General features: G+C 34.8%; 3 protein-coding genes across 3 annotated transcripts; all 3 read right to left on the bottom strand.

The window, feature by feature from the left end:
- Nucleotides 1–4630: 4630 nt before the first annotated feature.
- On the bottom strand, nt 4631–6449 carry LOC114398317 (F-box/kelch-repeat protein At3g23880-like). Its single transcript, XM_028360503.1, has 2 exons — nt 6159–6449; nt 4631–6001 (listed from the first exon to the last, which is right to left on the bottom strand). Exon 2 carries the CDS (start codon nt 5963–5965, stop codon nt 4808–4810), a length of 1158 nt encoding a protein of 385 aa, XP_028216304.1. The 5' UTR covers nt 5966–6001; nt 6159–6449; the 3' UTR covers nt 4631–4807.
- A 9993-nt stretch (nt 6450–16442) lies between these two features.
- LOC114398557 (F-box/kelch-repeat protein At3g23880-like) lies at nt 16443–17189 on the bottom strand. The gene has a single exon (XM_028360742.1). The coding sequence runs from the start codon at nt 17187–17189 to the stop codon at nt 16443–16445; it is 747 nt and encodes a 248-aa protein (XP_028216543.1).
- A 30-nt stretch (nt 17190–17219) lies between these two features.
- Nucleotides 17220–17600, bottom strand: LOC114398559 (F-box protein At2g23160-like). Its single transcript, XM_028360743.1, has one exon. It carries the CDS (start codon nt 17598–17600, stop codon nt 17220–17222), a length of 381 nt encoding a protein of 126 aa, XP_028216544.1.
- Between the last annotated feature and the right edge of the window lie 7203 nt (nt 17601–24803).

The raw sequence follows: 24803 nt of genomic DNA on the forward strand, positions 1-24803 counted from the left end.
AATTACTTGAAAGCTAAAATAAACAAAAAAATCATCATATTTCAAACTCCAAAATGCCAATGAAACAAAAAAGTTGAATAATTAAACAAAATCATTAACAAATCAAGAACTAATACAATTTGTGAAATAGGGGGAAAATGAAAAAGAAAGACGGTAAAAATGAAGAAAAAATCTTTGGCGTTCATTTAAAAGCTACTGTATCTAAAGGTGAAAAATTGGTTTCCTACAATGGGTGACTTGCCATGGTCTCCCATCATTGCATTAATCTTTACATTACTAGCATTAGCATTCATGACAAGGATAGGAAAAAAAATTACAACTATATTATTTCAAACAAGAAGTACATACGATAAAATTCATATGTTACCTCTGATGTTGGTGGAACTTATCATTGGAAAGAAACATTGGTAGGTGCATTGACTATAATAAATTGAATTTCAGCCACATTGTCTATAACAGGCCATCGAGGTAACTTACATGAAAAAGAAAATAACGAAGTTAAATAAAGGATTTAATAGAAGAATTATGAAAATTTTAGGGACCAAATGCAATGAATTTATTTTTGGAGGACTAAATCCAATAGACAAAAGACAATGTTTGGAGGACTAAAATCATATTTAATCTTATAAATTATTAAAATTAATCCCCTTGATTATGTTTACATAAATATGTGGAAAATTTAATTTAAATGCAGTGCTATAGATACGTTGGTGTGTTCTCCAATTAGATTTAAAATTTTTCCTCGATAATATGTGACGATATTTAATGGTTTTTTGGTTAGGCTAAAATCTAACTATGTGTTTCCCATTTTGTCCAATCCATAATTTTAATCCCCATTTTATAATAGAGACCAATTTTTTTTAAAAAGTCAATAATTTTTTCACAAATATGTATGATATATATATATATATATATATATATATATATATATATATATATATATTACTAGAAATATAGTAAATACTTGGCATTCAATATGTAGTGTTTGGGATTCTATATGGATATTTATTGTATCTTTCTTCGACCCTGACTATTAGACATATTTTTACAAGTAAATACTTACTTCTAGAGATGTATATTTGTCGATAAAGTTAAATTTTCCTCTCCAAAACAACGTTTTGTTTCTGTGTTATCTTTTTTTTTTTTTTTAAGCTTAGTGTGGCTGACTGGCTTAGGGAAAATGTTCTCTAGTCTGATGACTTTAGCGTCGACTAGATTCACCTTTTGGTTATATGGTTCTATTTTTTGTTAAATTTCTTTACTTTTTGTTATCAAACTCAAACCAATTATTGACTCAGTCAGGGTACTAAATCACTAGGTTAAGGGTAGATTAAGTGAATTAATGGTTGACTGACATGACTTGGATTATATTAAACAATACTAAATAATTCATAACATGTAAGATTTTATACATAAATAATATAGAGTCCATATAATTATAATCATATAATAGTATGTATATAGAGAGAGAGAGCATGACTTTTGTGAGAATATGGGAACAACTAATAACAACCATCGGATCAATATTAAAAATAATAAACCATTGAGATTAAAATATTAAAAATTTCTAATTAAAATTTAATATATCATCAAATCTCAAAAAAGTTAACAAAACAACAAATAAATATATAAACGTCTCAATTATCATTTCCTAAAATATCACAATTGACCCATCACCATCATGATTGTCGTTGTCAACATCATAACCACCGTTGTAGCCACCATTATAATTATCGAACCCATCATTGCCATCCTCAACCATCACCACCACCATTGTCAACCGCCATCACCTTCGTCAACGTCGCTACCACCACCATGACTACCATTGCAACCCCCACCATGATTGTCGTTGCCACCACCATTGTCATCAGTTGTCACTACCATTGCTGCCATGATCGTTGTCGTCGTCACTACCACAACCGCCAATGACGATGGCGGTCATGGCTGACAATAGCAATGATCATACCGACAAAGGCGGTGACAATCATGGTGATGGTGATGGGTTAACGCTAATTTAGATATTTTAGGATGTGATTTGTTTGATAAATCTTTTAGAGATTTAATGGTCATATTATTTTTAATTTTGATTTTTAAATATTTTAATCTCAACTACCTATGTGTGTGTGTGTGTGTGTGTGTGTGGCTTTCACGTTTTTATTTTATTTTCAAGAGAAATTAATTTCTGTCAGCTTTTAGTCATCAAAACCTATTTAATTCTTTTAAAAATTACCAGCCACAAAATGAAACAAAATAATAATAAAATTATTGCCACATCATCATTTAATGGCTCAGATAGACAATACGGACTAAAACCTTAATGGAAAAAAATGTTTAAAAACCTTGACTGGTCAAAATTTTGTTTAAGGACTAAAACCCAAAATTTGAAAAAATTTATGGACTAAAAATTAGTTAACCCTAGTTATAAAACTCAAACCTACCCGACCAATTCGACTCTGAATCAGAGGTCTGATTGAGTAAGTATGCCTATCAGATAAGTCATGCAGTTACCCTAGTTTGACCATATGTGTCCCTATTTGACCCGAACAATCAATGGTTAAACCAGTGACCCAGTTCAGTTGAACTAGTGAGCTGATTTGGTTAATCTGATTGAACCAAAATTAGTTATATTAAAAAATGCCAAATTTAATGAAAATACAAAAAGAATATATGATGCTTTCAAAAGTTCAACAAAAAACCTAAAATTTGTTAGTGGTTCAACTTACAACCAAACAATCATAATGAATTACTAAACTTATGACATAATTAATATATTTTTTATATCTTATGTTACATATAATGATTTAGCAGTTCAACTACTAATTCATTATTTCGACTAGTGACCCATAAATCTAGGACCTCAACCCTATCATTGATCGATCTGATTTTTATTATTTATTTAATAGAGAGAAAAGAGTGTTTTTATAATTAATAAAATAAACTAGAAAAATAGGAATAAGAATTAAGTCATCCGATTTCTAGCTATATAAAGGAGATTTTATCCATCAGAGCAGTTTTACAAAATATTTTCTACATTCTCTGCTTATTTTCTCTTACGCTTCAAACAAAACCCTAATAGAGCAATCGGAGGAGGAACCCTAGAGGGCATTGGAAACACCACCATTGCTAATGGAGAACACTTGAATGACTACCTTGAGATAAAGGATGAGTTACTCAAACTTGGGGATTAGAATGAACATGTGTAGGGATCCCTAGAGGATCAATTTAGGGTTGTTTTATGAAATTCAATTATGTTCTTATGCTTTTAATCACGAATTAACTATGTTTGACAGACCAATTAATGTCCCAATGCAAAATTTTAATGAAATTGATGTGCTCTTGTGTTGAGTTGAACTCTAAAAAATGGAGTTTTATCTAATTGGCGTGAATTGATGAAATTAAGTAAGGAGGGGTTTAATGTAAGAGGGAGTGAGAAATTCTTTTTCTTGCATGATAATTTTTGTTTTCCATTGTTAATATAGATGTTTGATTGTGAGTTTGTATTGGTCCCCTTTTGATGGTATTTAGGGATTTTAATAAATTGTTTCAACTACACATTTGAATTACTATGACAATCCGTGCTTCTGAGAATTTTACAAAGTGCAATGACGTTGAGTTATAAAATTTTGTGTCTAATATATATTTTTGTGGGGTGTGTGTGTTTGTGTTTACATGTGTGTATCGAATTGACTTTGGTGTTCTAGATGTTATACAATTGTTTTGCCTTTGACTTATGAACTCCTTCTGCCTTGCCTTTCATCCCATTGACTTTTACTTATTAAGTTGATTTGTTACGAAACTCTATACCTATTTTGATCTCTGAAAGTGTAAAATACTGACAAATTGATCCTTAAAAGTTGAAAATTTTGAATTTAGTCTCTACATGTACAAAAAGTGTAACTAATTGGTTCCATCGTTAACTCTCCTCCATATCTGGTTAGTAAGGATCTGTTAAGTGAGAACCAGATAGACTAGTAGAGTATCACATCATTGATGAAGTGATAGTATAGTCGAACACATTAATAGATTATCGCTAACGGCGGGTAGTAAAGTCGAGCAAAAATGTGACAGCGGGTAGTAAAATAAAGATGTGACTTATTTTACCGGTAGTAAATGTTATTCAAGCCATTTTATTTAGTTTGTTGCTAAATTTCATGTTTTGTTGCTCTATCTTTTCAAACCACAAGTTTAGCCTCACTATTTTTTTAATTCAGTCATCCATCTCCCACTTTAAAAAAAAATCATGATTTTAGCTTCCTGATTTTTTAATTGAGAAATTTCATCTTTCACTTTAAAAAAATTCATAACTTTAATTCTTATGACCAAATTCAATCGCTGAATGACACACAAACTAAATAATTACAAAAAATCTACGACATGTGTCAACAAAATGTACATAGTTAACTTTAGATATTGGTTATGTGAATTAAAATCGCAGATTATTTAAAAGTGAAACGAAATGTCTCAATTTAAAAATTAGAGGACTAAAATCATGATAAAGAGATAAAAATTACATTTTAGCCTACATTTTATGTTTCCAACATAATATTTTCCATAAAAAATAAGATTCTACTGCAAGAGAAAATTATGAGGATTTAAAGGAGATGAGAACAAAGTATGAGCCAGGAAAAGATAATGCAGCCAAAACCAAAGCAAACACACAATTAGCAATAGCCAATAGAACCATCCAGCAAAGTAAGGAACAACCCAAAATATCCACACAATCTGTCATGTGCATACAATAAATGGTAAGATTCTGAAAACACTTACATAATTTAACAAAAACTCATATAAGCAAACGTACGGTACCTTAATTTCCATATGGCAAAACCAAGCTTTGAATATAATCATGGGAGGACATTGGCACTTGGTTGTTGAAATCTTGAGTATGGACTATTCTATTATCTTTCTTATTATAGAGAATAAATTTTGAAGATATATAATTTGCCAGCAACAGGACATCACCATTTTCAGAGATGCACAGAAGCTTCAGTATTACACAGGGCAGAGGGGCTTGAAGAAGCTCAAGAGTTACATTCAACAATTGAGTCCAAGAATTTTCAACTCCAAATTCCCTCATTAGCCAAACAACGAAATGGGTTCTCCGGTGAACATGAGAAAGACACAAGCAGCCCTTCAATACCCCACGTTCAGGGCCACGGGAAACTTGAGAAAGACCATTCGGCATCAGCAAATATTTGAATGTCTCCTTGTTTAGATCATATGAAAAAATTACTAATTGATCGACGGTGACAGTTTCCCATTCATAATCAAAACCCAACTTGCGAATTGCGAACCAGTTAACAGTGCCACTCACAGGTTGTCCACATTTTTCTCCCAAAATGGGGAATTCCGGACAATTTAAAACCTTTCTCCAATGAGTGTCACCTAAGCGGTGAACTCTCACCTCCCGATTTTGTGACTTAATATTCGAAAGGACTAACACCACCTTGTAAGTGTCACTCCGATCATCATAACCAAACCCACACTTCACTTGATACCACCAAAGTTTATAATTGCATGAGCGAAGACATAAGTGTGGTGAATCTTCAGACATGATCCTTGTGGCCAGGTTACAAAACCAGACCCGGTATTCACTGAATTCACCTCTAGCAACCAAATTAATCAAGCAAACCAACCCATTGCAGGAACCTATAAATAAGTATCTGTTGTCTAGCTGGTGGCAACCATTGTCAACAGTGGATGATGGGTTCTCAAGTAAACTACATATAGAGCATGGGGCGATGCCTGGGAGATCCCTCATATCTTCAAACACAGTATTAATTTGACACCTTAATAGGACGTGGGTGTTTCTAGATGACCTTTGAAGGTTCAATTTGACAAAGTGTGCTTGGAAGATTAGGGAATTCCAAGTCCTAGAAACACACCTGAAACGCATAAGAGATTTGACGGGAAGCCATGACAAAATTTCTTCTATGAGGTCCTGAGGGAGCTGGGCCATTGCCATCTTAGTTGGGTCACCCAATGTTGTTATTTCAAAACCCTAGCCAGCAAGAAGAACAATACACATACTTTTCAACAAGGACAAGTGAGGATTTTGGACAAGCATGGATAACAAAAAAATTAAACCCAAACCTAGAACACAAGAATGCAAAAAGGAAAATTAACAATAAGAAGCAAAAAAACATAAATGAACTCACGGGATCAAGATTGACGGAATGAAACCTGACGGGATCGAGAGTTTGGAGTTCAGTCAAGGTTAGACTTTTCTCAAACAAAAATTCTAAGCAAAAAGCAATTTGATCGCTTTATCCAGAGAAGCCAAACACTGCTTTGACGATGTCGATGACGGAAGGAAACCTGGTTCAGAGAGATTTGGGATTTGGGAAAGAAAAAGAATAATAGAGGAGCGTAATATTTTAATGACTAACATTAGCATTCATTTGACTGCACTAAGCATTCTAACGTTAGCATTGTCGTGGCAAAGGCTACGGTGGGAAACCATAACAAGTCTCCCATGGTGGAAAATTTAATATGAACCCTAGATTTTCTCAATTTTAAATTGATGGTTCAGAATTTTTTACTTTTTTTCTAATTTATTTCATTCCTTTCTCGATATACCATTCCTTCTTTTTTCTCCTCTAAAGAAACAACAAGAAGAGCTAGCAATGAATCCAAAAACAAAATTGATCAAACCTCTAAAAAATATGGTCTAATCAAAATTACTTGCAAGCTAAAATAAACAAAAAAATCATCATAATTCAAACTCCAAAATGCGAATAGAACAAAAAAAGTTGATTAATTAAACAAAATCATTATCGAATCGAGAACTAATACAATTTGTGAAATAAGGGGAAAATAAAAAAGAAAGAAGGTAAAAATGAAGAAAAAATCCTTGGCGTTCATTTAAAAGGGACTGTATCTAAAGGTGAAAAATTGGTTTCCAACAATGGTAGACTTGCCATGGTCTCTCATCATTGCCTTCACCTCTACATTACTAGCATTAGCATTCAATGCAAGGACAGGAAAAAAAAATACAACTATATTCTTTCAAACAAGAAGTACATACAATGAAATTCATATATTACCTCTGATGTTGGTGGAACTTATCATTGGAAAGAAACATCGGTAGGTGCATTGACTATAATAAATTGAATTTCAGCCACATTATCTACAATAGGCCGTCAAGGTAACTTACATGAAAAAGAATATAACGAAGTTAAATAAAGGATTTAATAGAAGAATTTTGAAAATTTTAGGGACCAAATGCAATGAATTTATTTTTGAAGGACTAAATCCAATAGACAAAAGACAATGTTTGGGGGACTAAAATCATATTTAACCTTGTAATTATTAAGATTAAAAATAATAAACCTTTGAGATTAAAATATTAAAAATTCAAATTAAAATTTAATATATCATCAAATTGTCACTACCATTGTTGCCATTGTCATCAATTGTCATTACCATTGCTGTCGTTGGTGATGGGTTAACGCTAATTTAAATATTTTAGGACATGATTTGTTTGACGAATGGTTTTGAGATTTAATGGTTGCATTATTTTTAATTTTGATTTTTAAATATTTTAATCTCAACCACCTTTTATTTTTAATCATAATCTAATGATTGTTTTTAATTGTTCTCACATGAGTCATATTCTATATATTTTAGAGAACCAGCTTGCGCCTCCCAATTTATCTAATAGCTCGTCAATGGTGGGAATAGTCCACACATAGACGCCAAGACCCATCGTGCTTCTTCACTAGTAGAACAGGGGAGGAGAAAAGACTTATACTTGGGTGTCATACCTAAATTTCATCTAGGGACAATTGTTTGACGGTATGCGGAGCTTAATTGACCACTTTGAGATGCTTGACACTCGCCGCCGCGTAATCCATAAAGTTTCACGATGTTTGGGAAAGAAATAAGCTAAAAAACAAAAAATAGGGTGCACAAATCAAACTGGGGGGTGTACCTAGCATCAGGGCCCATCCAGAATATTCTGGAAAGGCGATTGCTTCAGGTGGAAACAACTCAAGCGAGCTGGGCGGCAACCACCTCCCCCATTTTCTTATAAAATGGCGCGAGGGGACTGAGTTTGAGGGGTTCAACACCTTGATAGCTCAGAAATCACTTAAAATTAGTGAGGAGAAGAAGAAAGAAAGGAAAAATACAAGCCGAGATGCTTCCATAACGCTTCCGAGACGTTTCCGTGATCAATTCTGTGAAAGTTTTATGATGCCCTTACCGAACGTGTGCTACAACTAGGGTAATGGGAGAAATAGAGGAGGTGCAAGAGCAGATGAAGGCCGACATGGAGGCCCTGAAAGAGCAAATGATCACAATGATAGAGGTCATGATGAGCATGGAAAAGATAATGGAAGTCAATGTGGTTGTCGTTGCCGCTACATGCACTGTTGCTGAGGTGGAGCCGACCCTCCTATTTGGCCTCAACCAAATAAATCATCAGACCTCGGATAGGGTAGGTCAAGGAAGCAAAGAGTTGGTAGGTACGAGCGGCCCCCATTATGTTCAAATTCAAAACAAGCATGCTTTCTCGCCATATGGCTGGCCTCCCAACTATGCACCACCTAATGGAAAGTCCGAGACTACTTTAGTCTCACTTCCATTATCCAGAGATGAGCAAGTCCGATGACACGCGGAGATAAATTATGATCATCCACACTTTGTTATCCAGAGACAACCAAGTCCGATAGCACGCGGAGACGCATCATAGTCATCTGCCACCTTTCGTCAATCCAAGGCAAGCGAGCCAATTGACACGTCGAGACCAATGTGGTCATCTGCGCCCTTTTGTCGAAGACTAAATGTTTATCAACCGAGTCTACATTAGGCTCACTTTGCTATCCAGAGACAAACGAGTCTGATAGCATGCGGGGACCGTAATGGTCACTCGCTTTCATTGTTCTGAGACTATCAAAGTCCCTTTTCCCATCCAGAGACAAACGAGTCCGATGGTGTGCAGGGACAATGATGGTCGTTTGTTGCTAATTGTTTTTTGAGATTGTTGCAGTTCCTTTTGTCATCCAAAGACAGTCAAGTCCGATGACCCGCGAAGACTCTCTTTTGTCATCTAGAGACAATTAAGTCCAATGACACGCAAAGACTTTCCTTTGTCACCCAAAGACAGTCGAGTTCGATGATGCACAAAGACTCTTTTTTGCTATCTAGAGACCAACGAGTCTGATAGCATGGAGAGACCGGCATGATTATCTATTTTTATCACTTTCAAAGTACCAAGGCTTTTTGTTGTGCACCTGATGTCTTTTATGCTCTTTCTGATTGACAGGTTTTGCTGATTGAGCTATTGGTCAGTCGGGTGAAGATTCAGCTTGAACGAAATTAGTGTTTTATCTTTACTTCCCTTTTATCTCCAATAAAGGATAAGTAAATAGGGGCAACTTTCATACTCTAATTTCGTCCAGGGACAATTGTTTGTCGGCATGCAGACCTTAATTGACCACTTTGAGATGCTTGACACTCACCATTGCGTAATCCGTAAAGTTTTAGGAAGTTTTGGAAAGAAATCAGCTAAAAACACAAAAATGGGGGTGCACTAATCAAACTGGGGGTATACCTAGCATTTGGGCCCATCTGGGGCCATCTAGAATATTCTGGAAAGGGGATTGCTTCAGGTGGAAGCAACCCAGCTTGCCTGGGCGAGCTGGGCGGCAACCACCTCCCCCATTTTCTTATAAAATGGCGTGAGAGGGCTGAGTTTGAGGAGTTCAACACCTTGATAGCTCATAAATCACTTAAAATTAGTGAGGAGAAGAAGAAAGAAGGGAAAAATCCAAGCCAAGACACTTCCGTAACACTTTCGAGACATTTCCAGGATCAATTCCGTGAAAGTTTCTTCCGTGTTCTTCGTACGTTCTTCATCGTTCGTCGAGCTTCAACCGGTTAGTTTTTGATTTCGAAGCTTTCAATTCATTCTATGCACCCTTAGTGGTCCAATCTTGTTTTGTATGCTTTCACCTTCATCTTGTTTACTTTCGATATCCTTTTCTTCGGTTTTTAACATGCTTCGACCGATTGTTTAAGCCATTATCTCGCATAATAAATCAAAATGAATTTCAACTTATCATTTGTGTTGTAATCTCGTTTAATCACTATTAAAATAAAATTCAACCGATCATTCACATTGTAACCTCGGTTAATAAAAAAAAGGGTAAATAAGCTCCAATCAGACACTTTACTTTAAAAGTTCTTATAAATGAGTTGATAAATAATCAATGTTTAGTTCTTAAAGAACTATGTAGGTCTGATTTCCTCACCGCAATTGAGGATACATAGGAACAAAAGCCCCGCTTTTGTCGACCCCAAAAAGGGAGAGATTGTTAAAGGTCCAACGCCTTAACATTTCTCTCCTTCCATAAAATCAATAGATCGTTAAAGGTCCGATGCCATAATGATTCTCTCCTTTCAAAATCAAGTGATTATTAAAGGTCTAAGGCCTGAACTTTTCTTTCTTTTCAAAAACCAAGAGATCATTAAAGGTCCAACGCCTTAACGTTTCTCTCCTTTCAAAAAACAAGATATCATTAAAGGTTCAACGCCTTAACGTTTCTCTCTTTTCAAAAATAAGAGATCGTTAAAGATCCAACGCCTTAACGTTTCTCTTTTTAAAAAAATCAAGAGATTGTCCAAAAGGGTCCAGCGCCTTAGCGATTCTCTCTGTTCAAAAAAGCTGATCACAGTTTAAATGTTGGTCGTTGCCCACCATGACACTCAGTAGAGGTGTAGCTTGTGAAGACAGGCCCAACAACTTTGCCAGAGGTGCTTGAATAAAGTTGTGGGTACTACCCCCATCAACTAAAATCACCATGGGGTGTGCGCCGATATAACCCAATAGACGCAACGTCTCAGGTGCGATGTGGCCCAAAAGGGAATGGAAGCTGATTTGGGCCACAGTGGGGTTTGGGTCATCGGGTGGGTCGGGTGGTTGCTCTTGGGTCACATTGGCTTCAAAAGGGGCTTCATAATCATCTGAAATCAACAGAAATACCCTAGACGAGCATATGTGCCCGCAATGAAATTTTTCATCGCAGTTGAAGCACAAACCTCTGTCTCGTCAGGAGGCCAATTCCGCCGATGAAAGGCGTTTGAGAGGAATAGGGTTAAGGGATAGCAATTTTAAGGGCGTGGGGAGCAGCGACGGGCTTGGAGTGGGTGAGGAAATTGTAGAGCTCGAGCGGGTTCGTGTGGGGAGGGTCTGGGTCACCATAAGTGAAGGGTGAGGGTGCCAAACTTGTTGTACACCTGTCGAAGAGCATCAAGGAGTTTCATTTCTTGTAAGCGCGCCAACCCCGCCGCCTGAGCCATCGTCAAGGTTTGGAGAGCTTGGACTTCCCGGCGTATCTGTGGGGACAATCTCGAGACGAAGCAACTCAAGAGAAAGAGAGATGGCAAGCCAACAATACGATTCGCAAGGTCTTCAAACTCAGAAAGGTAAGAATTGACTGTTCCCTTCTGCGTTAATTTGAATAATGCATCGGTAGGATTCTCATATTGTGAAGGGGGAAACCGAGATTGCAGGGCTTGGAGAAAATCTGGCCAAGATGTCAACTGGTCTTTGCTAGTCCTCCACTGGAACCATGCTAAACGTCAGGCGTTCATGCTCCAGTGTCGCATGATATTCGAAGAAGTGATTGATCTTAAAGATCCAACCAAGCGGGTCAGTGCCATCAAACCTTGGAACATCCAACTTCATACGGTGTGAAGAAGGAGAAGTCACAAAAGAGGGAATGGCGGATGAAGATGAAGGTGAGTGACTGTTTGGTTCTTGTTTTTGCAAGTGGTGAATGAGCTCATCGATTTTTTGGGTGAGCCTGTGAAAAGTATCATTGAGGGAGATGGTGAGCTTGGTGATAGCGTCCTACAGAAGATCGGAGTTGGCTTTGGATCTCGTGGACTCTGCCATGGATATCTCTCAATGAAAGCACCAAAATGCTAAGAAACAGGATAAAAGCTGGTTTCGAGGGCCAATTCATCCTAAGAACAGAGAATAGAATAAGGGAAGTAGTGATTTTCATTATGTCGGCCTTATTACATTGAGCTAATATTTATACTGAGATAATACTAACAGAATTTGTAATTCTGTGTAGACAAGGTATAACAGAATTTGTAAAATAAAAATGCAGTGATGGGGTCGTTCGAACAAGTGGCCTCAGAATAATTAAGAAGGGGTGGTTGAATTAATTATTCCTAAACCTATACTAATTAAAAAATTTACTCTTCTAAGACTTTTACTATGTTGTTAAGTAAATGAAGAATAGAAAAGAAACTTAACCAAAAGTAAAAGCGTGAATATTTAAAGTGCACAACGGAAATTGAAAGAGTAGGGAAGAAGGAGACAAACACACAAGAGTTTTTATATTGGTTCGGCAACAACATGTGTCTACATCCAGTCCCCAAGCGACCTGCGGTCCTTGAGATTTCATTTCAACCTTGTAAAAAATCCTTTTACAAACAAAGATCCACAAGGGATGTACCCTCCCTTGTTCTCTTTGAACAACCTAGTGGATGTACCCTCCACTAGAACTGATCCATAAGAGATGTACCCTCTCTTGTTCTCAATCAAACCCAAGTAGATGTACCCTCTACTTGTACCACAAAGGATGTACCCTCTAATGTATTTAGACAAAGATCTCAGGTGGTTAAACCTTTGATACTTAGTGAATGGGGATACAAAAGAATTCTCAGAAGAAAACTTTTGTATAAGGGAAAGGGAAGAATAAAAAGAATTCTCAAACTGTGTCATTTTGAATTCTTTGACAAGGTAGAAGGGAGACACAAAAGAATTCAGGCTATTAGTCCTTTGTTCTTTTTGGAGTAGGGAGAAGAGAGACACAAAAAGAATTCAGGCGGTTAGTCTTTGGCGAATTCTTTTTGGCAAAGGGAGAAGAGATGAAAAGAATGAATAGCACAGTTTTCAAGGTTTAGAAAACCATAAAACTTTGGAAAGCTTTTGGCAAAACGAAGAAGAAAAAGAAGTTCAAAGAGATTCAAGGCTTGTAAAGGATTGTATTGAATTAGTTGTCAAATGCAAAACAAAGCCTTCCTTTTATAGACTCTTCATGTCTGGTCAAGAAAACCATTTAGAAGAGTTATGACTTTTAGAAAAACTTAAAACCAATTTGAAAAAGTCAAAAACCATTTGAAGAGTTACATCTTTTGATGTATTCGGAAACAATCACTGGTAATCGATTACCAAATCAATGTAATCGATTACACAAAGCTTTTATGTGAAAGGATGTGACTCTTCACATTTGAATTTGAATTTCAACGTTCAAAGGCACTGGTAATCGATTGCCAAAACATTGTAATCGATTACAGATTTTTGAAATCAATTGGAACGTTGTAAATTCATTTGAAAACTTTTTCAAATCCATTTCGCTATTGGTAATCGATTACAATAATCTGGTAATCGATTACCAGAGAGTAAAAACTCTTTGGTAAACATGTTTTTGAGAAAAATCTATGTGCTACTCAGTTTTTGAAAAAACCTTTTCATACTTATCCTGATTAAGTCTTCTCTTGATTCTTGAATCTTGAGTCTTGAATCTTGATCTTTATTCTTGGAAGCTTGATTCTTGAATCTTGATTCTTGATTCTTGAAATCAACTTTCCTTTTTAATCTTGAAGTGTTCTTGATTCTATCTTGAACATCTTGAACTCATTCTTTGACCTTTGAGGTTTTTGTCATCACCTTTGTGATCATCTTTGTTATCATCAAAACATCTTTGAATAAATCTCGATTCATCATGAAGCTTTGCTTCTACAGGGGTAATGGCAGACAAAGCTCTGACACACTAATGCCACATCAGCAGAGGACGTTATATGTAATCTTTCAGGTATGCAGGTGCACTGATCTTCCTTTTGGGTTTGGTTGTTCCATCGTCGTGCTCTCTATCAGTAATTGTGGTCTAAGTGGTGTTAACCATCAACAGTAGATGATGGATTCTCGAGTAAAGCATGTATAGAGCAGAAAGCTAAACTTTCCACAGCCCCAATATCATCCTTGATGTTACCTTGGCACCTTAACAAGATGTGAGGGTGGGGGAGCTTTGAAGATGCAATTTAACGAACATAAAATGGAGACTGAATGAATTCCAAGCCTTGAAAACGCATCTGATGCGCAAGAGAGATTTAACAGGAAGCCATGACAAAATCTCCACTAGGAGTTCACGAGGGAGCGTCTGTTTGGTCATGTTCATCTTAGTTTTCTACAATGAAAATATTAACTCTTTTAAAACCCTAGCGAGAGAACAGAACAACACTAACACAAGAGAAGCAATGAAGCATGCATAACAAAAAAAAGAGCAATTCGAAACCTACAACGACACAGTGAAGAAAATGGAAGAGTTAATAGGAAGAAGAAGAAAAAAACAAAAATCAACTCCCTGATTGAGATTGCAATGTAGTGGCGTGATTCCGAGAGTTGGATATCAATGAAGGTGAGATTTTTCTTGAAATTTCTTAAGGGAGAATCGCGAACTAGAGAAGCCAGAGATGGCCACTAGAGGGGATAACGGGTTCAAAGATTTGGGAAAGAAGAAGAGGAACTAAACATGAAACCTAGTGGTATACACGCACTGCTTCATAATAATTATATAATTCGTGAAAATACAAAACATACTCAACAAATACAAGAGAAAAAGATTATCCTTATTTAAGTATATTTTTGCATAAATAAGTAAAAGTAATGTCATCAGCAAAGCAATGACTAAAAGTGCCAGAAAAAACAAGCATGCATTGGATGAATTTAATAAATCCATGTCCAAGTTTTTAAATTATGTTATACTTGTAATGAAGTTTTTAAATTCATTGTTTTCCTTAAGTGGCATAGCAAGCTTTCGATATTCTGATATTCACCCTACCATGTTGACAAGGAGACAAGTTTGCAGCACCAGAATCCTCAAGGACATCATCATTCATGTCTAGACAATGATACGAGGTTATTTTAACGATGGGAACTTGAGAATCTATATTTTTTTATCATTACTTTAGAATCATATGCTCAGCATCTTTTGTCATGGAGTATACACTGTACAGTAAAAGTCTCATAAGTGAACCTTACTTACTTGATCATTGTTTGAATTAGCAAAACTGCTAACAAATTTGTCTTAAAAACATTTCTATCTAATAAAATGGAGTTAATTTTTAATGTGCTTCTCCTTCTGGAAAGAAAAGAAAATTGCTCAGTGGAATGTGATCATCAAAAAATCATCTACGTTTGTGTTGCCTTGCGACTCCAAAATTTGGTTTAAACAAGCTAGTTGTGTTATGCCATATTAGCTCGTAATATTGTGCATTTGAAAAGGGAATAAGGTTACTTCAAAGTTGAAAATACAGAGTTTGTTTCTTGGTAGACAAATGCACTATCCGTTTTTGAAATTAAAGAGATGAGAAAATATATGATAATTAAGTCATTTAAGTGTTCTTACTTGAAATATGACACCTCTCCCTATTTTTTGTTATATAAATAAAACATTTAAAAAGAACATGATGCAGTTTTCTCATCGGTTAGTAAGGATTCATTGAGTGATGACATGTCAGACTAGTAGAGTATCACATCATCGATTAAGTGATAGTTTAGTCGAACAGATTAACAAATCCTCACTAACAACGGGTAGTAAAGTCGAGCGAAAAATAATGTGACGACAGGTAGTAAAATCAAAATGCATGTGACCTATTTTATAGGTAGTAAAAGTTATAAAAAACATTTTATTTATTTTTTTGCTAAAATGCAATTTTTGTTACTCTATCTTTTCAAACTAGCAAGTTTAGTTTCCCTAATTTTTGATTCAGACATTCATCTCCCACTTAAAAAAAGATCATGATTTTAGTTTCCTCATTTTTTAATTGAGACATTTCGTCCTTCACTTTTAAAGACTTCATAATTTTAGTTCCTATGATCAATTTCAAACGCTAAATGACACATGTCAATTTCTTAGCCATGTGGTAGATTTTTTTGTAATTATTTAGTTGTTGATAAGCTTAATTTGAAAGAAAAAAAATTAAAAAGTACATACTTAACATTTGATTGATATTGGTTATGTGGATTAAACTTGCAAATTTTTTAAAAGTGAAACGAAATGTCTCAATTTAAAAATTAGAGAACTAAAATCATGGATTTGCAAAAATAAGGAAACAAAATTATATTTTAGCCTATTTTTTATGTTTCCAACATAATATTTTCCATAACAAAATTAAGATCCTACTACAAGAGAAAATTATGAGGATTTAAAGGAGATGAGAACAAAGTATGAGCCAGGAAAAGATAATGCAGCCAAAACCAAAGCGAACACACAATTAGCAATAGCCAATAGAACCATCCAGCAAAGTAAGGAACAACCCAAAATATCCACACAATCTGTCATGTGCATACAATAAATGGTAAGATTCTGAAAACACTTACATAATTTAACATAAACTCATATAAGCAAACGTACGGTACCTTAATTTTCATATGGCAAAACCAAGCTTTGAATATAATCATGGGAGGACATTGGCACTTGGTTGTTGAAATCTTGAGTATAGACTATTCTATTATCTTTCTTATTATAGAGAATAAATTTTGAAGATATATAATTTGCCAGCAACAGGACATCACCATTTTCAGAGATGCACAGAAGCTTCAGTATTACACAGGGCAGAGGGGCTTGAAGAAGCTCAAGAGTTACATTCAACAATTGAGTCCAAGAATTTTCAACTCCAAATTCCCTCATTAGCCAAACAACGAAATGGGTTCTCCGGTGAACATGAGAAAGACACAAGCAGCCCTTCAATACCCCAAGTTCAGGGCCACGGGGAACTTGAGAAAGACCATTCGGCATCAGCAAATATTTGAATATCTCCTTGTTTAGATCATATGAAAAAATTACTAATTGATCGACGGTGACAGTTTCCCATTCATAATCAAAACCCAACTTGCGAATTGCGAACCAGTTAACAATGCCACTCACAGGTTGTCCACATTTTTCTCCCGAAATGGGGAATGCCGGACAAGTTAAAACCTTTCTCCAATGAGTGTCACCTAAGCGGTGAACTCTCACCTCCCGATTTTGTGACTTAATATTCGAAAGGACTAACACCACCTTGTAAGTGTCACTCCGATCATCATAACCAAACCCACACTTCACTTGATACCACCAAAGTTTATAATTGCATGAGCGAAGACATAAGTGTGGTGAATCTTCAGACATGATCCTTGTGGCCAGGTTACAAAACCAGACTCAGTATTCACTGAATTCACCTCTAGCAACCAAATTAATCAAGCAAACCAACCCATTGCAGGAACCTATAAATAAGTATCTGTTGTCTAGCTGGTGGCAACCATTGTCAACAGTGGATGATGGGTTCTCAGGTAAACTACATATAGAGCATGGGGCGATGCCTGGGAGGTCCCTCATATCTTCAAACACAGTATTAATTTGACACCTTAATAGGACGTGGGTGTTTCTAGATGACCTTTGAAGGTTCAATTTGACAAAGTGTGCTTGGAAGATGAGGGAATTCCAAGTGCTAGAAACGCACCTGAAACGCATAAGAGATTTGACGGGAAGCCTTGACAAAATTTCTTCTATGAGGTCCTGAGTGAGCTGGGCCATTGCCATCTTAGTTGGGTCACCCAATGTTGTTATTTCAAAACCCTAGCCAGCAAGAAGAACAATACACGTACTTTTCAACAAGGACAAGTGAGGATTTTGGACAAGCATGGATAACAAAAAAATTAAACCCAAACCTAGAACACCAGAATGCAAAAAGGAAAATTAACAATAAGAAGCAAAAAAACATAAATGAACTCACGGGATCAAGATTGACGGAATGAAACCTGACGGGATCGAGAGTTTGGAGTTCAGTCAAGGTTAGACTTTTCTCAAACAAAAATTCTAAGGAAAAAGCACTTTGATCGCTTTATCTAGAGAAGCCAAACACTGCTTTGACGATGTCGATGACAGAAGGAAATCTGGTTCAGAGAGATTTGGGATTTGGGAAAGAAAAAGAATAATAGAGGAGCGTAATATTTTAATGACTAACATTAGCATTCATTTGACTGCACTAAGCATTCTAACATTAGCATTGTCGTGGCAAAGGCTACGGTGGGAAACCATAACAAGTCTCCCATGGTGGAAAATTTAATATGAACCCTAGATTTTCTCAATTTTAAATTGATGGTTCAGAATTTTTTACTTTTTTTCTAATTTATTTCATTCCTTTCTCGATATACCACTCCTTTTTTTTTCTCCTCTAAAGAAATAACAAGAAGAGCTAGCAATGAATCCAAAAACAAAATTGATCAAACCTCTAAAAAATATTATCTAATCAAAATTACTTGCAAGCTAAAATAAACAAAAAAAATCATCATATTTCAAACTCCAAAATGCAAATAGAACTAAAAAAGTTGATTAATTAAACAAAATCATTATCGAATCGAGAACTAATACAATTTGTGAAATAGGGAGAAAATGAAAAAGAAAGAAGGTAAAAATGAAGAAAAAATCCTTGGCTTTCATTTAACAGCGACTGTATCTAAAGGTGAAAAATTGGTTTCCAACAATGGTAGACCTGCCGTGGTCTCTCATCATTGCCTTCACCTTTACATTAGTAGCATTAGTATTCACTGCAAGGACAGGAAAAAAAACACAACTATATTCTTTCAAACAAGAAGTACATACAATGAAATTCATATATTACCTCTGATGTTGGTCGAACTTATCATCGGAAAGAAGCATCGATAGGTGCATTGACTAAAATAAATTGGATTTCAGCCACATTATCTACAATAGGCTGTCAAGGTAACTTACATGAAAAAGAATATAACTAAGTTAAATAAAGGATTTAATAGAAGAATTTTGAAAATTTTAGTGACCAAATGCAATGAATTTATTTTTGAAAGACTAAATCCAATAGACAAAAGACAATGTTTGGAGGACTAAAATCATATTTAACCTTGTAATTATTAAGATGAAAATTAATAAGCCTTTGAGATTAAAATATTAAAAATTCAAATTAAAATTTAATATATCATCAAATCTAAAAAAAATTAACAAAAACATAAACAAATCTATAAAGGTCTTAATTATCATTTCCTAGAATATCTCAATTAACCCATCACCATCATGAATGTCATTGTCACCACCATAACCACTGTTGTAGTCACCACTATAATAATTGCCCCCATCATTTCAATCATCAACCGTCACCACCACCATTGTCTACCGCCATCACCTTCATCACCGTTGCTGCCACCACCACGACTACCAATGCAACCCCACCATGATTGTCATTGCCACCACCATTATCATCAATTGTCACTACCATTGCTACCATGATCGTTGTCGTCGTCACTATCGACATCATCGATGATGACGATGATCGTGGCGGTGGAGGTGACAATCATGGTGATGGTGATGGTGATGGCTTAATGCTAATTTAAATATTTTAGGACATGATTTGTTTGATGAATGGTTTAGAGAATTAATGGTTGTATTATTTTTAATTTTGATATTTAAATATTTTAATCTTAACCACCTATATATATATATATATATATATGTTACTACCATACAAAATAATTAACTTGGTTTAGTGGTTCTACTTGTTACAAATAGCTATAGGGACCAGGGTTAGAATCAACCCTTGCAAGAAGTAAGAAAGGGAGATAAGTCATGCAGTTAACCTAGTCTGACCATATGTGTCCCAATTTGGCCCGATCAATCAATGGTTAAACCAGTAACCTAGTTCGGTTGAACTAGTAAGCTAATTTAGTGAACCTAATTAAACCAAAATTAATTATTTTAAAAAATGAAAAATTTAATGAAAATACAAAAAGAAAATATGATGCTCTCAAAAGTTCAATAAAAAAACCTAAAATTTGTTTAGTGGTTCAACTTACAACCAAATTATCATAATTAATTACTAAACTTATGACAATTAATATATTTTTTATATCTTATGTTACTTATACTGATTTGTGTGGTTCAACTACTAATTCATTATGTCGACTAGTGACCCATAAATCCAGGACCTCAACCCTATCAACGATTGATCTGTTTTTAAAACTTGGTTTGTACACTAATGTTGTATTTGGAATTTGGATGGAAAATTTTAACATTCAAAGCAATTAAAATGCATGATATTTGAATTACTTACAATTGAATTTCTTTCATTTTTAAATATTTTGTTCCAACAAAGTAATTTAAATTTCCTGTATTTCAATTTCCTTGTTTAAATAGAGTAGTTCAATTTCCATAAAATGAAAATTTTCACTTTCAAATATTTATTTAATTAAATGTTAAAATCTAATTTTAACTTCACCAAAAATAAAAACAACGACAAAATGTTCACTATGAGGTCTTGAGGGAGTTGGGTTATTGCCATCTTAGTTAGCTCACTCAATGTTGTTATTGCCACACCTCATTTTTTGTAAAATTAATCAAAAGGTTTTTTTTTTATTACAATTGTGTTTTTATTTAAATAAAAATAAAGGTTTGAATGAATAATAAATATAAGTTTTTAGAATAGTGAGTTTCCGAAAATAAGAGAGGGGTTTATTTATCTATTTATTATTTATTTAATAGAGAGAAAGAGTGTTTTTACAATTAATAAAATAAATAAGAAAAATAGGAATAAGAATTAAGTCATTAGATTTCTCAGTATATAAAGATGCTTTTATCACTGAGAGCGGTTTTGCAAAACATTTTCTACGTTCTCCGCTTATTTTCTCTTATGCTTCAAACAAAACCCTAACAAAGCAACCAGAGGGGGAATCCTAGAGGGCACTGAAAATACCACCATTGCTAATGGAATACACTTGAATGATTACCTTGAGGTAAGGGAAGAGTTACTCAAACTTGGAGATTAGAATGAACATGTGAAGGGATCCCTAGAGGATCAATTTTGGGTTTTTTTATGAAATTCAATCATGTTCTTATGCTTTTAATCGCGAATTAACTATGTTTGACAAACCAATTAATGTTCCAATGCAAAATTATTGTGAAATTGATGTGTTCTTGTGTTGAGTTTGAACCCTAGAAATTAGGATTTTTTTCTAATTAGCGTGAATTGATGAAATTAAATAAGGAGGGATTTATGCTAAGAGGGGGTGAGACATTCTTTTTCTTGCATGATAATTTCTGTTTTTCATTGTTAATTTAGACGTTTGATTGTTAGTTTGTATTGGTTCCCTTTTGATGGTATTTAGGGATTTGAGCAAATTGTTTTAACTACACATTTTAATTACTGTGACAATCCGTGCTTCTAAGAATTTCACAAATTAAGTGCAATGACGTTGAGTTATGAAATTTCGAGTCTAATATATATATATATATATATAACGAATTGAATTTGGTGTTGTAGACATTATACAATTGTGTTCCCTTTGACTTATGAACTCCTTGTGCCTTGCCTTTCATCCCATTGGCTTTTACTTATTTAGTTGATTTGTTACCAAACTCTATATCTTGACCCCTTCACGTTAATCATATAGATAGATAAAGGAATATAACCATTGCCTTAATTATATAATAGGAAACCAAAATTCCACAAGTTTTGTTTTTTTTGAAGTATCTAGCTTGTTTAGTTTTTTGAATGTTCATGTCATAGAGAATAGCTAGTTTCAAAACATTAATCATTGTGAGGGAAGACGAGTTAAAATTATTTTGAGAATAATCAAGGAGTCGTGTGTTTTGTAAAGTTCATAGATAGAGGCTACGTTTTAAAATATTTTTTCGGTTGGACTTAAATCAGGAGGAAGGCCCTTATGTACTTTTTAGAGTCTAGGCCTTGGGGATAAATAAACTTTGTTTGAGTGTTCCTCTAAGCCTATGTTAATCCCATATGATTGGAGCATTCTTGCAAAAAAGTATGATATTAACTGGTCTATCTATGATTTCCCTTAGTAAAGACACATATATGTAGGCCCTGTTATGTCTCTTCAAAACAACTTGAAGAAATGTGTCTTTTCAAAAATACTTTCTGAAACTTCTCTATTGGTAATCAATTACACAATTATATTTTTGAAGAGTCTCATGTCTTTTCAAAGCTTTTCTGAAATCTCTTTGCCGGTAACCAATTATAGAATCTTGGTAATCAATTACACGGTTTAAAACTCAAACTAAAAATTTCAAACTTTCAAAAAGTCATGTGCATTCTGTCTCTGTAATCGACTATAGAAGATTACCAGTTCAAAAATATTTTATTTTGAACAGATCAATCTTTCATAAAAATATTTTAAAACAAACTTTGAGGCCAAAAACTTATAGCAATGAATATGAGATTCTTTTAAAAATTTGACAAAGGCCTTATCTTTTATTGATCTTGTTTGTTTGACCTTTAATCAATCTGAGCTCATCAACTGAATACTTTGACATCATCAAAACCTGTATATATACTTTCACATTCTCCCCCTTTTTGATGATGACAATCATATGTAAGGGAGGAGTAAAAAAAGAGTATCCATTAATTTGTGTCGTTTACTCCCCCTTAATTTTTCAGTGATTGCTTATTTGAAAAAGTTAAAGATTGGATATATAAAAAATATGTTCAGAATATATTTCTAAATAATTCCAACAAAAAATTCCCTTACCTCTTATCCATCTCTTCCCCTTTAGCATCATCAAAAACAGAGTATAAGCAGAACAATACCATACTAAATAATACCGTGCATAACAAATACTATGGTAGTACCATACCATTCAGAGAATCGTTCAAACAGAATAATAGTAATTTGAAGGCAACGTAACATAAATTGAAAAGTACCAAGGTCTAAACAAATAACCAAAGCCAAGAAGTCTGAAATGCTAAGGAACATGGTAACCTAATTAAAGAGAAACAAGTCATAGAGTTCTAAAGTTTATGATAATTAATGGAAATCTAAGGACCAGCTGGAGGATCAAAGCAACGACGAATAAAGCTCATGTCATCCTCATGTCGCATGATGCGTCAATCCATTGAATCAAACCTTTCTCCGACAAAGGCATGAAGATCCCAAAGCTCACTAAGGACATCATTCAATAACGAAGAGGATGGATCTCTTGGTGGTGGAGATGGAATGCATTCGTTCGGAGCATTAGTTGGGAGATCCTGTTTACGAACCCATTGACCGTCTAGATCTTTCCTATACCCAAAGGATTCAACTGCAGTGGCTCCAATGGCAAATGAACATTTAACCTTGACAAAAGGTTCATTAGCAAGAGGAATGCTGAAGTGCTGCAGAATCAGAGTAACTAGGTGGGGATAAGGGAGAGGTGCATTTACCCGTAATGCCTTATGCATATGGTAGCGAACAAGATGAGCCCAGTCAATTTGGTGGCCAATTTGTAGGGCCTATAACATAATTAAATCTTTCTCAAAGTCTTGAGCAAGGTTTGCGGAATGAGGAAGCAACACTCGACATAGTATTTAATGCATGATACGACATTCAAAGGTAAAGAAACCAGCAAGTAAACGACTAGTCATATAAGCATTTTCAACACAGACCATTTTTTGGGTATCATGACTGGAATAAATGGGTTTCCAATCATCAATTAAGGCTCCTTCAAAAGGGACACCCTGACTACTCAATTTTGTGAGAGAATAAAACAAAGATCGGTCAACAACAATGGGTATTTTGTGGACTTTAGAAAATATGACTCCATCACGAATTTCCAAGTTATTATAAAAGACACAAACTAATTTTGAATAATAATGAAATTTCAAAGTCATAAAATCCACTAATTTAGAGTTTTGAAAAACTTGATAGCAGTCAAAGGTTTCTCCGTCAAAGATATCAAAATCAAGGAATATAGGATCAAGAAGGACACGATTGGAAAAGAAAGAGTAATACCTCTAACGTTGTTCATTGGAAGAAAATAGAGTAAGAGAGTGTGGTGAGGAAAGGGATGGATTAGGTGGTGCTGGAGAGTCATCAGAATCATTGTGGCGACGTTGACCTGCAGTGGTAGTGGAGGAAGATGAGCCCTTTCTCTTCTTTGATGATTCTTCCATTTGAGGAATTTTCTAGAAATTTTGATCAGTGGGGTTTGTAAAGGATTGAAAAATAGGAATTTTGCACTTTGTTTGATGGGATTTGGTGAAGAAATGAAGAAGTTATGAGGATTAGAAGACTAGAGAAGGTTTTGAGCCGTTGGAGAGACAGAGAGAAGATGATGTTTTGTGCTTAGAGAGAGAGAGAAAAAAAAATCTGTATTTATAGTCAGGGATGACTGGTAATCAATTATAGCTCTTTGAAATCGATTACAATCATGCTCAGTAACTGCTTAACTGCTTTTGGTAATCGATTACACCACCTTTGTTCTGTGGTAATCGATTACAGGTGTTGATAATCGATTACATATCCTAAAACTTTTAAATATGCAAGAGAACAAAGATCATAGGCAATTAAATTGATTAAGAGTCTAAGTCAGATTGGTCAATAAGTCCTAATTCTTTTCTAATAGTAAAGAAGCTTTCTTTAGGCAAAGGTTTTATAAAGATATCAACCAATTGATTCTTTGTGTCAACAAACTCTAATACACAATCCCCCTTTTGAACATGATCTCTAAGGAAGTGATGCCTTATTTCAATATGTTTTGTTCTAGAGTGCAGAATGGGATTTTTGGATAGGTTGATTACACTCGTATTTTCACAACGGATAGCAATATGATCAAGCATTAAGCCATAATTAGAGAGTTGTTGTCTCACCCAAAGGATTTGTGCACAACAACTTTTAGTAGAAATATATTTCACTTTTGCAGTGAATAAGACAACACTATTTTGCTTTTTGTTATGCCATGATACTAGTGCAGAACCAATAGAGTGGCAAGTCCCACTAGTGT

This window comes from Glycine soja, chromosome 19, assembly GCF_004193775.1.
Source record: "Glycine soja cultivar W05 chromosome 19, ASM419377v2, whole genome shotgun sequence".
NCBI lineage: Eukaryota > Viridiplantae > Streptophyta > Magnoliopsida > Fabales > Fabaceae > Glycine > Glycine soja.

Excerpts from the sequence above, each read along its gene's own strand:
- LOC114398317 (XM_028360503.1), bottom strand. The coding sequence starts at position 5,965 with ATGGCAATGGCCCAGCTCCCTCAGGACCTCATAGAAGAAATTTTGTCA.
- LOC114398557 (XM_028360742.1), bottom strand. The coding sequence starts at position 17,189 with ATGTCTGAAGATTCACCACACTTATGTCTTCGCTCATGCAATTATAAA.
- LOC114398559 (XM_028360743.1), bottom strand. The coding sequence starts at position 17,600 with ATGGCAATGGCCCAGCTCACTCAGGACCTCATAGAAGAAATTTTGTCA.